The following is a 16,209-nucleotide window of genomic DNA, read 5'->3' on the forward strand; positions in this document are numbered from 1 at the left end:
GAGCCATGGGAGATCTCTGTCTCTGCTATCTCCTCTATTTGTTTTAATTACCCCGACACTGGCAAACTAAAAATACCAAAGCAATTACTGGTGAGTACAAGGACGTGGCAGAAACCGCTCTCATGGCTCGGTGGGGAAGCTAGATATCTATAACAAGATCCAGCTCAAAGCAATCAAACTACAAGCCGCTGCACAGGGAGAGATCACGTTTTGGTTATTATGTACATGCTCATGGAGTTGTCTGGCATCAACATTATGCAGCTGGTTTGCAGTATGTGTTTGCTTTTCTCGCATTTGAATAATGTTGGAGTGACTCAAGCAACGGGGAGCAACTAAAAAATCCGGAGTTTCATCATACACACTGGGCTGCGCTTTGCCTCCACAAAAGCTTTATCCCCTGGAGATCAAATTCTGCTGTTTGTTTCGTAACTCCCTCTATTTTGGTGGTTACCATTCACATGGTTTCCTCTTCCCCTCCCGTTGCCACGTGATTGTAAAACCTCTTTCTGTGTTAATGGCTATTTGTAGAAGGAATTGGATAGTTTTAGGAGAACATGTGCTGTGGATGTGAAACTTGCATTATGTGTGGTACTTTAACCCTCAATAAGAAATGCGTTCGCCGCTATTTGGGTAGTAAGTGCATGTGCATTAAGCAAAGGATGGGAGTAAATGGAGTGCTTGCTTCTCTAGAGAATAAAAGTAAAAGCCTTGGCATCACACATAGGTGCGTTTACTCTTAAGTGCATCTGCGTACCTAACTGTACCTGCCCCAACCCAGGAAGTCATTCAGGAGATACACCCTCCAGGTTATATAAGGGACATGAATACAAATGTGTGAAGCCCATCATGAAGTAAGAGCTAACTAGCATCAAGGGTAAGGGTAAGATATTACTCCATTACCAGTGATGCTATCGCCACAAAAGTACAAGCATTTGCAAGTGGTCATGTGACAGTCATTCCCTCAGACAGACTCTTCCCTCCTGACTCTGTAGATGTCACTGATTATCTACTCCGTCTTGCCAGGGAGTTTCAGAAGTCAGGAATTCCTCCACAATATTGATTTAACATTAAACACCGGTAAATCGAAAACAGGCTCAATGTGCCACTGACTGGCCCCAGGTACTCATGCAACATTTGAGGGGACAATGATTTACTTCAAGTGGCAATTTGGGACAGGGGATCGATGGGAAGTTAATGAGTATTGCAAGTAGCTGTGGGCGAGCTGAGCAACAGTTGCTTTTATCACCAGGGAGAGGACCTTGATGTTCCCAACAAAACATTTTATGGTGTCTTTTCTAACATCCCTCCAAATTATGTCTTCAAATCAAAGGTTATACCTTCATGGTGATCAACATTACCCAATCCCCTTGATGCTTTTTTATCATTTTCTTGATGAGGGATGATATCTCAGCTTTTTCCTGATAATACCAGACATGATCAGTGGAGTGTGCAAGATAACTAGATGTGGAGGCCGGCCTCCAGCACAGGACTGTTATCAATTTTTTAATAGACCAAATCTCCCTATTCACTGTTTAATACTGTAATATAATCCAGTGTGCAGTGGTGCAAAAGGACAGGCTGATACCCATTGAATACATACTGCACAGAAAGGGTTTATTCTCCATATACCAGAAACATTTTCTGCCTCATCACTTATCTTCCTTGACATTCCATCCATCTGAAACCTGTTTTCTGCTTTATTTCCTCTGTGTGGTATATTCACCCTCTGAGGGTTTGTGTCCACAGACACAGGGCAGAGGACTGTGGGATTTTGTCGACGTGGAGAGCCAGCTCACACACAGTGGCCACAGAAACATTAAAATGATAGCTCATTCACACTGCTTTCATGATCACGGATATTTATGGATTTTGAGGACAGGATTATTCAGAGCATCAAGAGGAAGAAAGACTTCTGTATCACATTAAATGGCTCTACATCAGGCACAGGACACTGGACAAACCAAACTCAGTCACCACATTGTAAAATACTACTTCTACAAAGAGAAGCGGGGATTTAAATCAGTGGAGCCATAATACAACATGCACTATGAAAGGCTCCATTTTCTCCATACTCAGGGCAGGGCTGTATTTACTGCTGTGATGTATGAGAGACCCTTGGGCAATGTCTTCATGGCTTGTCTTGAGTGTATTGTTAAGTAAGAGATAAACAGTCTGGTTGTCTTTGAATTACAGCGTATTCATTCATACAGTGGAATACTTCAGTGGAGTGTTTGTGATTTATTGTTTCCCCTGTGCTGTGTATATCTTAAATGGCCATATACTTCACACACTGCATGTACTACTGGATAATAATGACTTGATGTCATTTAAATAAAATTTTCAAGAATGGCTTGTTTCCCATCCAAAATGAGGCAGGCACATGTTCCCTCAGTTGTTTGATATCTAAGCTCTCTGACATTAAAGATAACAGGGATTGTTGTTGTTTTTCATCGCTAATATTTAGTCACAATAATTATAATTGTCTAATAGACCATATTGTGGTAATCCAGCTCTGCTAATCATGTGTTTTGCTTCTTCCACAAATACCTTGGCACCACCAGTGATAGCTGTGCTTGAAAAAGCAGATACTGCCAAGCTGGATATAACTTTGCTCACATCTGTGTTGTTTTATTGATTTTTGAACATAACATGTACATTCTGGATTCGTAGCCCTGGAAATGTTTTAGCACAATATGAGCATCTATTGGACATGATTCCATATGAAACACATTTTCTTGTAGGACAAAAGATGAAAAGAGCTGCAACACAGCAACATAAAAACAACAGAGAAGTTGGACTCTGCAGGAGAGATCTGGAATACAGCGTTTTCAATATTTCTGTCCTCTATGTGCTAAAGGTAGATATTGGTGTAGTGTAAACATCATTGTTCCAGTGTTATACTTTATTTTATATTAATTTTGTGCTGATTATTGTATCTTGTGAGAATGTATATAAAAATAGCTTTTTGGATAAAGAAATGAAAAAAAGTCAAAAACAGACATTCATCTTTTCCGTTTTGAACATGTTAAAAACATGACAATTTGTTTACAGAAGTCTATCAGAGATGAGAGTTACCACCACCATAACAAACCCAGCAGTGATCAGGTTCACTGGCATCACCATGATGCAAGTACTCCCCCAACTGACCAATAAGTGAAATACAGCAGGAGTAGAGAGGCAACAGACTGAGAAATTTCAGCTGGTTTGATCACCCCCCGGGTCTGATTGGTAGAGAAGATACTGTTTCAGCTCCGTGGGCAGCTGAAGGTCATGAATCCCACCCAGTCTCTCCTTGCCCACAATTTTTCTGATGTACAGCCTGCACAGCTGCGTTAGACGGGACACTCCTGGGCAGGGGAGAGGCAGGAGGAGCAATGACAGAGAAATGTTTTGATTATTAGCTACTGTTTACAGCTCCTATTCCAATAAAAGAGGTCAGACAAAAGGCTCTGCAGTCAAGGCTATGTGGTTACTGTAGTTAGGATGGAATACCTACTGCTTGCCCCAGCAGCCTCTCCACCAGGCTGCTGGGAGGTGCGTGGTCCAGCGGCTTTTTGCCTTCAGAATCCTTGAGGGAGCGATCTGCCCCGTGGTCCAGCAGGACAGACACCAGCTCAGGGCTGGACAAACGAGCAGCAATGTGCAGTGGGGAGTCACCAGCCATGCTGTTATTCACACTAGCACCTGAAGGAGAGCACCGTCCAACAAATGCAACTTTAATGCCATGACTCACACTGACAAAATGAGTTATGATGACCTTAAATGAATGGGGAAACAAAAGACTGGTAAAGAGTATGTCTAAGAGTTTTGCAAAAGCTTGTCTCTTTTCATAGCAACACCAAAATGAGATTTTGATTGCCATTATTCTTTGACAGAGCACCATTTTGACATCTTTTAATATTTGCATAAAAGAGTTTGGAGGCATTTCCTACACTCTTAGCTTGATAGAAACCATTTAGTTAGGTTATGAATATTCAATCAAGTAATTCAAAGAAGAATTTAACTGTCACAGCATAAGTTTCACACATGCAGCTCCCTATGAAACACAGGGAGTGGTTTGTCTTCTTGTTTTTGAGAGGCAAAATTTTTTGATTTGACCTGGTCAAAGGAAAACATGCAACTTGGTACATATTTCACAACAGCCCTGAACAAACCATGCATTTATTTCTGAAATAATGGTAAAATGGAAAGAACCCATACCGAGCTGAAGCAGTTTCCTCACAGTGCTCAGATGTCGATTGGAGCAGGCTACATAGAGAGGGGAACCTGATTGGTCAAAACACTGATCCACATCTGCACCATACTCAACGAGAGTGTCGATGCACTCTGCGTGACCTAGACAGAGATACCAGCATCATCAAAAAGAGAAGTGGTGCACATGAAAGGATCTGCTTTGAAAACTGCTTGCACATGGAATCCCGGGGAAGAAAATGCTATCCTATTACTTTGTACCCTGCAACAACACACGATTTCTTATAAATTTCAGATAACTTTTCTGATGTTCCAGCATTCTCTTTGTATTTTGTTGAGACTCAGTGAGCTGCTATAGCACTGATTATCTGTGTACATGCTGAGGAATGCCACCTCTAACCTTTGGCTGCTGCCCTGTGGATTGGAGAGCTGGCCTGGCTGGTTCCCAGGGGAGCGGCTCCATGCTGAAGGAGAAGCGACACGCAGGTCACATGGCCCCGAGCACAGGCCTCTGACAGGGGTGTCTTGCCATCCACCGTGGCAGAGTTTACCTGGTGCGGATAATTTTGAGACAAGTCACCAGACATTCTCTAAACATAACTCAAATCAATATTGACATAATGGACAAACCATGCAAAAGGAATGACCCAAGGGAAATGAATGATTTATTCTGTTACATGCATACTTATAATGTGCATGTCAGCATTCTGGGTCACAGATGTTTGCATAAGGTGATAGTAAAATAAAGTAAGAATTGACAACTAATATTGACATGTAATGAACCCTCAGTGTAGCTAAAATCGTTTGTTGATTATGTATCCATAGTCCACATAGATTTGCCAACAAGAAATAACATTGGCCTTTGTGTTTACATTTTGGATGTCATTTTAAAAGTTGTATATTCTAATTTGTACAAATATGAACTGGATGTTAAGTATGAATGTCAGTCTCTGTATATTGTCCATGTTTTGTAGATCGTCCAAATTGTTTCACTGCCCTCTTGGCCTTGTTTCCTTTGGAAAAACGATTTTTAATCTCAGTGAGATTCACCTGGTTACATAAAGGTTAAATAATAATAAAAATAAAAACAAAAACAAAAACAAACACGACCTTATATCAATGCACTGTAGTATTTTAACAGTGCAAGCAGCACTTTTGTCAGCAGACAAACACTTTGTGCTTATTAATGTGTCACTGTGTGTGTGCCTGCATGTGTACGCAGGCATGGGGCAGTGTATGTATGTACACCTACCTGTGTGTGTGTTTGGTTAATCTCCTACTAATATGCACTAACACACACGTAAACCCAGCAATAATTGATATGGTTATCTTCTAACTAGAACACCATTCTGGTACATTCTTCCAGGGGAAATGTAGTGATGATAGTACACAAAATACACTCTCCTGATTTGGGACAGACTTGAAATAAGTCATATTCACAAAAACTAACCACACTGTAATGCCTTACTGACATTTGCCCCATTTTCAATCAGAAGCTTGGCACACGCCATGTGACCTTGTATACATGCTCCATGGAGGGCAGAGACACGGTCCAGAGTGTTCAGATTCACACAGGTGCCCTGTGAACATTACACAGTACAACCACATTCAGCTGAATTAATGCGTATTACCTTAGCTTGATCAAACCACATAAATAAATAAATGAATCAATAAATTCCATGAGGCTTTACCTGAGCAATGAGGTTCTGCAGACTGAGGAGACGTCCATTAAATGCTGCATCATGAATTGGAGACCAGTCTGATTCAACGTCTTAATATAGACATTTTGGACAAAAGATATTAACAAATTAACCAGTGTCAAGAATTCAGACAGAGTCATATTTTACACTGACAAGTTGAAACGTGCTATGTACTGCAGTGTACACTCCAGCTGCACTGTTTACGCTACTCACCACTCATCAAAGGGTTGGAGAAAAACACAGCAGGTCCAGTTTGACATGTATTGTCTTGTGGATTGTCTCTGTGCCTGGCAGACATAGCTCACAGTGCAGTTCCAAAAACTGTTTTACGGCCTGGGTGTTTCGCTTCATAGATTTTGCAGCAGCAAAAGCTGAACTGAAATATGCCTTGCCCTCATCTGTTTTCAATATATCGGTGGCATCTGAGGATAAGGGTTACTGTGATGTAATTTCCCCTTCCATGCAGGAAGTAGACTGTTTGAACACAGTGGTTGGTTCTCAACCAATGAAGGTGCAGAGAAAGAGAGAGAGAGAGAAAGAGAGAGAGGGGGCCTGTTGAGCAGGTCTGTAATTTGACACTGTTAACACAAGCCATCCACACCCATCCCCTCCAGCTAAAGGGAGTTGGGTGGTGTTGTGGGTGGGCATTGGCTGAGGTTGAGTGGAGAGAAGGGAAATAAGGGGAAAAGAACTGGTGGGCCTCATATGCTCTTCATCTGGTATATGTTTTTTTTTTTTTTTTTTTTTTTTAATATAATCTGTGTTTGTGAGGTGCTGGAACACATCATGCATCATGTGTTTACAAACTAGGTAGGCTGTGTTTGTGCTGAAAAATTTGTTCATACATGTATTATTTTGTCCCTTTTCCATTATTACCATAGGATCAAAAATACATGTGTACACAGTCTAATTAAGTGTCACTTTTACCACTGTTAGACCATTTTAAGGCTTTCAGTATTAGCCAGTAGTCATTAGGGAAGCTGTCTTGCAACTACAAGACAAGGGTTCAAGCTACCTTGTCATACAACCTGCCAAGGTGTCCTTGTGCAAAACACTGAATACCTGCCAGCTCTAGGGCTGCTGCTCTGTAACTGAGCCAGTAGTCTGATCCTCCCTGAAGGAAACAGCCACAAAAATCCCTATGGCAGTCAAAAAAAAAACTATTACAATATCATTTTATTATTAAAATGGAATAAATCCAGTTTGACTTGGCGCAAACATGGTTATGTTATAAGACACACATGCGATTACTGGTTTAGTTTGATGTTAGTGCAAGAAAAGCAATAGACAGCGTGGTCCTAGATCACATACAGCTCCTCTCATGGATGCACAAGCAATATCCTGCATACCCTTCTGCCATGAGACGCAAAATCCTCTGTAATCCATGGAAAACATTCTACAGAGTTTTGCTGACCAGCAGATGGCAGCAGCACAGAGCAGACGTGCAAATGAGACAGTAGAGAGCAGCAGGGCAATATTCTAGTTGTATTCCTGATGGAGTTGTTAATCCTAGGCAGCAGGCTACAAGCTTACCATACAATTGACTTTGTGCCTTGTCAGGGAAGGTGCATATGGATTAGAGTGCCATTGTACAAACCCAATGAATGCCCTCTCTGTACTGAATAATGAAAGCCCATGATGCTTTGTTGCCCTAATAAATCGCTTCAAATGTTCACTCAGCTTCTCAGATCTGAGGCCAAGAAAGCGTATCTAGCAGTTGCGGTGACCTTGCCCCTACAGGTTGTGCTTGTCTGCATGGCTGCAAATTTGCAAGAAGAAACTGAGCTTATTCACAAACTCAAATATGGGCTTAACAGTGAAAACCACAGTAAAAGCACATTTCACACACCTATGGAACAAAACTCTGATTTAAACGACTTCCCTGTTGTCATGAAACTAACTTCCTCTGTGTTTTTAACCCTTCAAAATATATATTTAGACAGCCATGGGAAATTGATATTTTATGTTCATGTGTAATTAATCCCTTTGAGCATTACCCATACACTAGAAACTGATGGATGAAGGTGACAGTCAATCAGTATCTTGACTTCTAAATCATTTTTTTTTTTCATCTATAACAATAGGCTACAGGGATATGAAGAACAAAAAAAGAAACCAAGTGGTATAAATCAAGTGAGCTTTGTTATTGGAGACAATTGTACCGAGAGTTAGGAATATGACCATCCTGTCTGACTGCCTAACTCCTGTCTTCAAGGTAGGATTTCCATATTTCAACCCCAACATCCCGTCACCAGAGTGGCCAGGGAGGGGTTATGAATGTAGGTGTTTAGAAAACCTATAATGTGTCTGGCCAAGCATATTCAGCGGTTGCATTGACCTACATTAGGATATTTAATGTAGCACTTCTTTTTGGAGGGGAGAAACTAAGCTTAGTCTAATAATCACAAATTTAATTATAGGCTTAGTCACAGAGTATCTGCAAATCAAGGTGTACCAGACAAGACTGGGATAATAAATGACATAATTTCCAACTTTTCTCACAGTTTCACTAATAAAAGACCAAACTTACTCATAGACTCACTAGAGGATTTCTGCAGCCTAGGGTTAGTGTTTGTGGTACTTCAGTGTATAATTAGTTTTATGGTGTTTGATTTCCTGTGGTATCACCATATATCTGTTTATAGCTATCTGTAGGTTTATTTTTTATACACTGAGAGGAAACAGTCTCTCACAATGTATATAAAAAAAGGATAAAATTACATAATTTCGCTCTGACATAACAAATTACAAATATAGCCCGGCAAACTGGCCTAGTTAAAATCTTCTATAACCCAAATGTCACACAACAGTCTTTAGTTTTTTTTTTTTTCCTAGTGGCATAGTTAAGGCACGACTGGAGGGATTAAATGGAAGCACATGATGATTCAACCCCGTGATTTCCCTGAGAGCTAGGCCATGCACTCAATGAGGTTTTCCCCCTTTTCTTTTCTTTTTCTTGCTCTCCTGACACCGTAGCCTACTTCTCCTTCCAGTCCATCATGGCATCCCCGCGGCTGGAGACTTTCTGCTGTCCGAACCGAGACGCAGCGACAGAGTTTGTGGTCACCTTCCAGCCCGTCCTGTTCGGGGCGTTAAGCATCGGCAGCGCGACTTTGAGCCTTTTATTCTCCATAATACAAATTTTGCCAAAACGCAAGGGTTACAGAAGACTTGGACAGTATCCTCTACCAAAGCCTGCGTCCTCGTCACGAATATTGTTCATCATCAGTATATGTGATATATTGGGATGCACAGGTAAAAAGAAAAAAAAGAAAAAGAAACAAACAACATACGTACTGGCATGCTTTGTCAAAGTTGAGAGGGTGAGGTAACAGCGTGAGTAATTAGGAGCGACAACATCCTGTAACTGTAACTTTACGCAGGCTCGCAAATATTTTATTTTTAACCCTTTGTGGCACTTTGAGTCCTGAAAAAATCATAAATATCTCTCAAAATTAGGAATTGTGTTCAATGTTAAATGTCTATGCAAGCTTTTGGGAGCAGTTTGATTATAGATTACTCTGATAAATGAGATTTCAGCGATATATTGACTTCTACATGTATTATTATCATGACGCCATAATAATACATTTGACTCAAACTGGAAAAGTGGTTTCAGGCTGTAGAAGACAACTACATATTAGTGTGCAGAAGTGTTGATATAACTCCCTGCTCTATTGAGTGTCAGTGTAGCCTGACTCTGTCATATTACTAACCTAAAAATTGGGCCAGAGCCTCTCATGTGAACATAATGAATGAAAGGAGTGAATAAAAATGACTCATTGCTGTTGAAACCCTAAAATAAGCATTTTTACTGTTGGTCTGTTGATTTTAATGCTGCATTATTCTTAGGGGAGCTAATATGTATTAGTAACTGACATGTACAAGGCTGTTTCCCTTGTATCCCTCCACTTCATTATAGACAATGTGATGTTTGAAGTGTTTATTCATCACTTCGCCTTTACACTTGGTGAAAGAGAAGACAAATTAAGTAATAGGCTGCTTTATGCCCTGCAAGATTCATTTACTACTGCAAGCTGAAGCACTTAAAAACACTTTAAGCATACCCATGACACACTTAAAAATGAAGTAGCTACACAGCAGCATGTAGACTACATCACATTAAGTTCCTGAGAGAGAAGTCACTCTTTCCCAAGCCTCACTGCCGTGCATCTGATGTGGGAAATGGAGAGACCCTTATAAAACACACCTGGAGGCATTTCACATTTCCATTACGTCCATCGACAGTTAAAATGACTCGATGACAGAATGAAATTAACAAAGCACATAATGATGCAGAATGAGAGAGAACTTTGCTGTGCTTCCGTGTAAATTGAAAGCAGAGATTTTTTTTTTTTTTTTTTTTTTTTGTCATGGACTCATTGCCCATACCAGGTAAAAAATTTCCCATTTGTGTTTGGATTTGTTGATGTCCCTTTCTGCTGGGTGTCATTCAACAAGTCACAGCACTGCTTTGACACCATGTGATTATTTTCCTCCTCCAGGTATCATTGTAAGGTCATCCATCTGGCTGGGCCTGCCCAACATCATTGACCGCATCTCAGTGGCCAACAGCAGTGACGTCTGGCCAGAGGTCTTCTGCGTTGGCAGTGCAGTATGTATGGTGCTCGTTTAATACTGGTTTTCAGGTTGAGCGGTCCAGGGTTACGCCTTTATTTCTGAGCTAAACAAGTGCACAATAGAAGGAATTGCAGGTCATACACATTTATTCTATCATCCACAATGTTACACATGATAAAAGGATTGACGTGAAACAATAAACAAGTATTTTCTAGTTTGGTGGCAGGTCACACGTCATTTTATTTTGGTCTGATGCGTGGTGAATGAAATGTGCACAGTAGGGGCTGCGCAATGGATGACATCACATCCTTCATCAAGTTGTAAAATCCCCCAAAATAAGTTTGTCTGATGAACGAAACATTTACCCAATAGGGGCATGTTTTTATTACTGACGTCTCCACGTATTCATATTGTTTTCTTTATGGTCTGCATGGTACAGCATGTTGTAAGCGGTGACGAATGTAATTTATGCGTTGCAGATGTGGATCCAGTTGTTTTTCAGCGCTTCGTTCTGGTGGACCTTCTGTTACGCTGTTGACGTCTTCCTGGTGGTGAAAACCTCTGCAGGAATCAGGTGCCCTTTTACTGTCATTTATTATTACTTCACCATCACAGCCCATTAGAGCAAGGAACATAGAGCACACACCCCCATTGATGGGCAAAAAACAAATATTGTAATAAAATATTTATACTGTGGTAACAAATTTCACTTACATTAGACGGAGTGTAATGTGCTTCTTAAGTTTAAATAGGTCAAGACATTTCTCCCAACTGCACTGTTTTGTTTGACTGCAGTGAAGAAGAAACGCGGACAATAGGGTGCTACAGTGATTTGAGCGCTCAGTCTCATGACTTGTTTGTTTCCCCATCAGCACCATCATCCTCTACCACATGATTACATGGGGTCTGGCTGTGCTGCTATGTGTTGAAGGTGTGGCCATGCTGTACTACCCATCCATCTCCAAGTAAGACATTTACTTCCTGGACATGTGACTAGCACAAAGTTGTGTTGTCTGTTAGATAAATCATCATAATTTATAGCCTTGCCCTAGGATAAAAAAAGAGCATGAATCTATTTGTAGACTCCAAAAAATGTAAGTGTATGAAATGCATTTGGAACAGCTTTGCAGCCGATATAGCCAAACCTAAACTATTTTGTCAGTGATTATCTCCACAGGAAAGTCACTGCATCACTGTAATTAACCTCTACAACTCCACCGCTCCCATGCCTGGGTTTGTCAGTGTCGCACGGCCAAGCTTTGTTCAAACCCACACAACTTTGTCTTAAAATCTTGTGGAGATCCCAAGGTTTCCAAGATACCAGATATGTCCTGCTGAATTATAGGGAAATGTGTTTAAAATGGCAGACAAGACATCTAATCTATGTAGCAACCATAAAACAATGGCATGTTAGGTTTGTTTTTTTTTTCCCACTCAATATAAGGGTGATGTAGCTTCAATGAAGCATTGCAACCAGCAGATGCAGAATATGTATGTGACACTGCTGTGCAATATGGAGATTTTTTTCCTTTTTCTTTAAGCTACCTAAGGAGAAAATTAAGGGGAAAACAGAGTTCAAGGGGTTAATATGAATGAATGAATGTTTTTTTTTTTGTGGGTCATGCCACTTAAATGGCCCATCCCACACTGGATAACAAGACACAGATAAAATATGTGTATTGGTGGCTCAATGACAGCTGTCCCAGTGAGTGTTGTTTTGACTGCACTGTGCCACTGTGGTTTTACATAATTTGGCAGAAGACAAAAGCTTTTTGGATCCTGAGGAGTGTTGCGGACCAGAGAGAATCACAAGTCTCAGCGTGCTGACCGTGACTCTCTGTTCCATGCTGTTCACATTGTATTGCACTCGTCTGATTTCCAGTGCTGCTCTCACTGTGTTGCCTTTTTTGTGCAGCTGTGAGAACGGCCTCCAGCACGCTATACCACACTACGTCACCACATACGCCCCGATGCTGCTGGTCCTCATCGCCAACCCTGTGTTCTTTATTCGCACCACATCTGCAGGTCAGTTCCCCTGCTTTTTCCTCCACAGATACTCTGTTATCCACTCATATGAACACAAATAATCACTGCTTCCACATTTTCTATTTAGTGACATCTTTACTCAAAGGACGGCAAGGAATCTACACAGAAAATGAGAGGCGCCTGGCCACTGAGATAAAAATACGCTTCTTTAAAATAATGCTGGTCTTCTTTATTTGGTATGTCACTTTCCTTTAACAGAAGTCATTGCTCCAAAATCACTTTTTCCACTGTAGGATGTAGAGTGAGCTACACAGTACTTAGTGTATTCACATTTTCAACTGTATAATATCCGTGGAAAGATTTCATAACGTGAACTTCTATTGTTATTTAGTTAGTCCATAATGGAGCTATCTTGCGGTAGTGTTTAGTGATACTCCTTACAGTAATGTGACTTACATAAGGCACACTTACGAAACATCACATGGTATAGCCTTCAAAAAAGAGGTCAAGGTAATAAACCAATTTATCCACAGTAATTTCAGGATATTAGTCAATGGCGGCTACATATTTGTGTGCTATTATTTTGCTTTTATATTTGAAATACAGTCTTGCTTATAAAGACTTGTCTCCATTTCACCCTGGCTCTGATGTTTTAGCTGGGTGCCCAACATCATCAATGAGAGCCTCCTGTTTTTCCTGGAGATGCAGGCCGACATCGAGGACAACAGTCTGAGGAACATCAGAAACGCAGCCCTTATCACATGGTTTATCATGGTGGGTCACAGCACATAAATATACAATATATACAGTATACAGCAGTTTTATTAGTATGACTGTTAAGTTGTTAACCTAGTGGGGCTGGGTGATATATTGATATTATATCATTATCATGATATGAAATTAGGTATCATCTGGGATTTTAGATATTGTAATATGGTGATTTAAGTCTTGTCTTTTTCAGGTTTTAAAGGCTATATTACAGTAAAATGATGCATTTTTCTAAATTTAATACACTGTTATAGCTGTTCTCCTATTTGCCTCTACCTGCTTGGTTATCACATTCACATTATGACTAAATATCTTCAGAAAGAAGCAATACTATCACCACATTATTGCTACCGAGGTATTCAGCCAAAGATAGTCTAATATCTAATGTTATCTATATTACCCAGCATTAAGACCAAGCTCTCACATACTGAGCATTGCGTTTTTACTCTTTCAGGGTATCCTGAACCCCATGCAGGGCTTCCTAAACACCCTAGCTTTTCATGGCTGGACAGGATTTGATGTGGATTTCAGCCTGCAGAGGAGGAGGGAGCTGGCCTGGGACTCAGTTTCCACCTCAGTGCCCAATACAGGGGGCTACAACCCCATGGTGGGCACCACTCTGCTCTACCAGAGTCATGTGCAGGAAGCCAAGAAGGGCATGACGGGCAACGGGCAGCAGCCCTCCGACGCCATCAGTGTGCTCTCAGAAGGTAATGGGGCTGCCAAGGGCACTGACAATAACAGCTCCCCAGTATATCAGGGCTGGTGAAGCCTAACTCTGACATAGTGCTCATCAGCATCGTCTACAGTGCATGGTGTCTGCTGAGGCTGAGGCTGAGGCTGGACTGCCTCCTCTTATCATGAAGGAAGTGTTTTCTTTTAGAGGAGGAGGCCATTAACTTGCTCCATCAAAAAAAACAAAACAGTATTTATCTATCATGACAGATTATATTGTTGTAATTAAAGTAGGCTTGATGATATCAGTGAGGAAACTCTGATCAATGAATGTAGTTCTATTTTCATAATTAACTGTGATTATTTAAGTGTAAGTTTCTTTTGCTACATAGCATTTTGTACTACTGTGGTTAAATATGCAAATATGCAAAATGAGAGAGGAATTGCAATGTTATTAACAAGGTTAATGAGCCAGGTAGAGGATACTGAGGCATGCAATGTTGATAATGGATTTGCTGTATGGAAATATCAATATTTATACCCTCATTCTCGTCACGTTGAGTGAGGGCAAAATATTGAATGTATTTTGGGACCATTTTGTAACACGTTTTCATATCATTTTATACAATATGTTCCTGTACACCATGTAGATAATATTTTTTTTTAAATGACATGACCAATCCTAAGAAATAAAGCTAAATTTTTCAAAGCATTTATGTTTTTTATTCATGAATGTAGCCCTGAATCTGTTTCCCGTAAAATCAAAGGCGAATTTGGATAATGCTGTCTGCGTAGCTTGGTAGAGAAAAGTTAACTAATAAAAATTTCCAGCTAAAAACAATCTTGCCAGAATATGTATGAAATCAAATTCCCAAAATACATTTGTAAGTCAAAAGTGTTAATGAATGGATACAATACCGCATGAATATCTTGACAGGTAAGCACAGGCTTTTTGTCAAGGATTTATTATGTGGAGAGAAAAAAAAAGATTGTATCAGCCCTCACCCAATAATCTCCCCCCTATTTTGTCTTGCTAGGTTCAGAGTCTAGTACAGTTGAAATCCACATTTCCAGCGAGCTACGAGACTATGAGGATGTAGACGCTGATGGAGAATCCTTGGAGAACTCTGTGAGACACTAGCTGGGGTCACCAACTTCGCGCCTCCTTCTCTGTGATCACGCTCCTTTTTTCAGTCACATTTTGGGTTTAGACCTTTCTCTTAGCTGCTCCTAAACTGTGAAAATATTTTTTTCACAATTTATTTATCTTTTCTGTAGCCTGCCCTCCAGTTTCCTATCGAGATTTCCCAGCAATGAAATGGTTTTTGATATTTCATTAGCCGATAAAACAGCACGAGTCAACCCCTTGATTGCAAGCCTTTATTTCTTCCTAGCACTGAGCCCTTTTAATCAGTATGCGAAACTGTGTGGTGTTACATTATTGACCCATCAACTGTACAGTAATTGAATAGTCCCAAAGCTACTCCGCTGTCTTATGTTACAGTCAGATAGTCAATACAGCAAACCTGACATTTTCTTATTGATGAATAACTCAGAGCTTGACCTTTAAATGTGCCTTAATTACTTGAAGATACAATTCTTCAAGAAAAAAGCATTCAATATGAAGGTTTTGTGTTGAATATAGTATTAAGCTCCTTTAGCACAAGAGAATGTAATAAGCTAATGAGTCTCTTTTTCTTTTTTTTTTTTTTTAAAGGATTGAGGTAATTATGTTTTGACTCCACAAAGTTTTAGCTGTCCTTGTATTTTTACTACTTCTACCACCTATTTTATACAGTATTAAACATCAACATTTATTAAGGTTTTGTTGGTGACAGTGTTCCTTCATGGCTTTGGAGTGATTGCAGAGGGCTTATCATTTGTGACCATTTCCTTGTTAAGTATTGTTGCCACATCAGATACATAAAAAAAAATAATAATAATAATAATAAAAAAGTAGTAATTATTACAGCAAATCAAAGACAAGACACAGACTCCATGTTTTCTGATATCAAAATAGAGTGATTTATTTGAGACATTGAGTGACTTCTTTGTTTAGTCTTGGAAACAGGTGACCACACCCTGGACCAGGGTGCGGGAGAGATAGTAGCTGTCACAGCACTTATTCCACACTGGGCTCCTTAATATGCCAAGATGGCCATCAGCCACAGCCCGATTCTCAGTCTGACACAGACAATAATGGCTCTCAGCAAATAAACAAGTCAGACAACAGTGAGCCATCCATCAACGTCCAAATTCTGACGTAAAGAAAAGAAATAAAACCCTGGCCCTTCACTTCCAGCAAAAT

At 40.2% G+C, this 16,209-nt stretch overlaps 2 protein-coding genes across 3 annotated transcripts; one reads left to right on the top strand and one right to left on the bottom strand.

Annotated features, from left to right (window-relative positions):
• Nucleotides 1-2,627: 2,627 nt before the first annotated feature.
• On the bottom strand, nucleotides 2,628-6,293 carry LOC115379935 (ankyrin repeat and SOCS box protein 9-like). Of its 2 annotated transcripts, none has more exons than XM_030080909.1 (7): nucleotides 6,105-6,293; nucleotides 5,883-5,962; nucleotides 5,664-5,771; nucleotides 4,592-4,742; nucleotides 4,201-4,335; nucleotides 3,493-3,684; nucleotides 2,628-3,347 (listed from the first exon to the last, which is right to left on the bottom strand). In XM_030080909.1, the coding sequence occupies exons 1-7, from the start codon at nucleotides 6,187-6,189 to the stop codon at nucleotides 3,196-3,198; spliced, it is 903 nt and encodes a 300-aa protein (XP_029936769.1). In that variant the 5' UTR covers nucleotides 6,190-6,293; the 3' UTR covers nucleotides 2,628-3,195. The 2 variants fall into 2 exon arrangements, with proteins under 2 accessions (XP_029936769.1, XP_029936770.1); XM_030080910.1 differs by having other exon boundaries at nucleotides 3,263-3,347; nucleotides 3,497-3,684.
• A 2,487-nt stretch (nucleotides 6,294-8,780) lies between these two features.
• gpr143 (G protein-coupled receptor 143) lies at nucleotides 8,781-15,813 on the top strand. Its single transcript, XM_030080107.1, has 9 exons — nucleotides 8,781-9,146; nucleotides 10,397-10,506; nucleotides 10,952-11,046; nucleotides 11,345-11,437; nucleotides 12,388-12,497; nucleotides 12,586-12,694; nucleotides 13,115-13,232; nucleotides 13,681-13,936; nucleotides 14,939-15,813. Exons 1-9 carry the CDS (start codon nucleotides 8,891-8,893, stop codon nucleotides 15,040-15,042), a joined length of 1,251 nt encoding a protein of 416 aa, XP_029935967.1. The 5' UTR covers nucleotides 8,781-8,890; the 3' UTR covers nucleotides 15,043-15,813.
• Nucleotides 15,814-16,209: the final 396 nt, after the last annotated feature.

This window comes from Myripristis murdjan, chromosome 21, assembly GCF_902150065.1.
Source record: "Myripristis murdjan chromosome 21, fMyrMur1.1, whole genome shotgun sequence".
Classification (NCBI taxonomy): domain Eukaryota; kingdom Metazoa; phylum Chordata; class Actinopteri; order Holocentriformes; family Holocentridae; genus Myripristis; species Myripristis murdjan.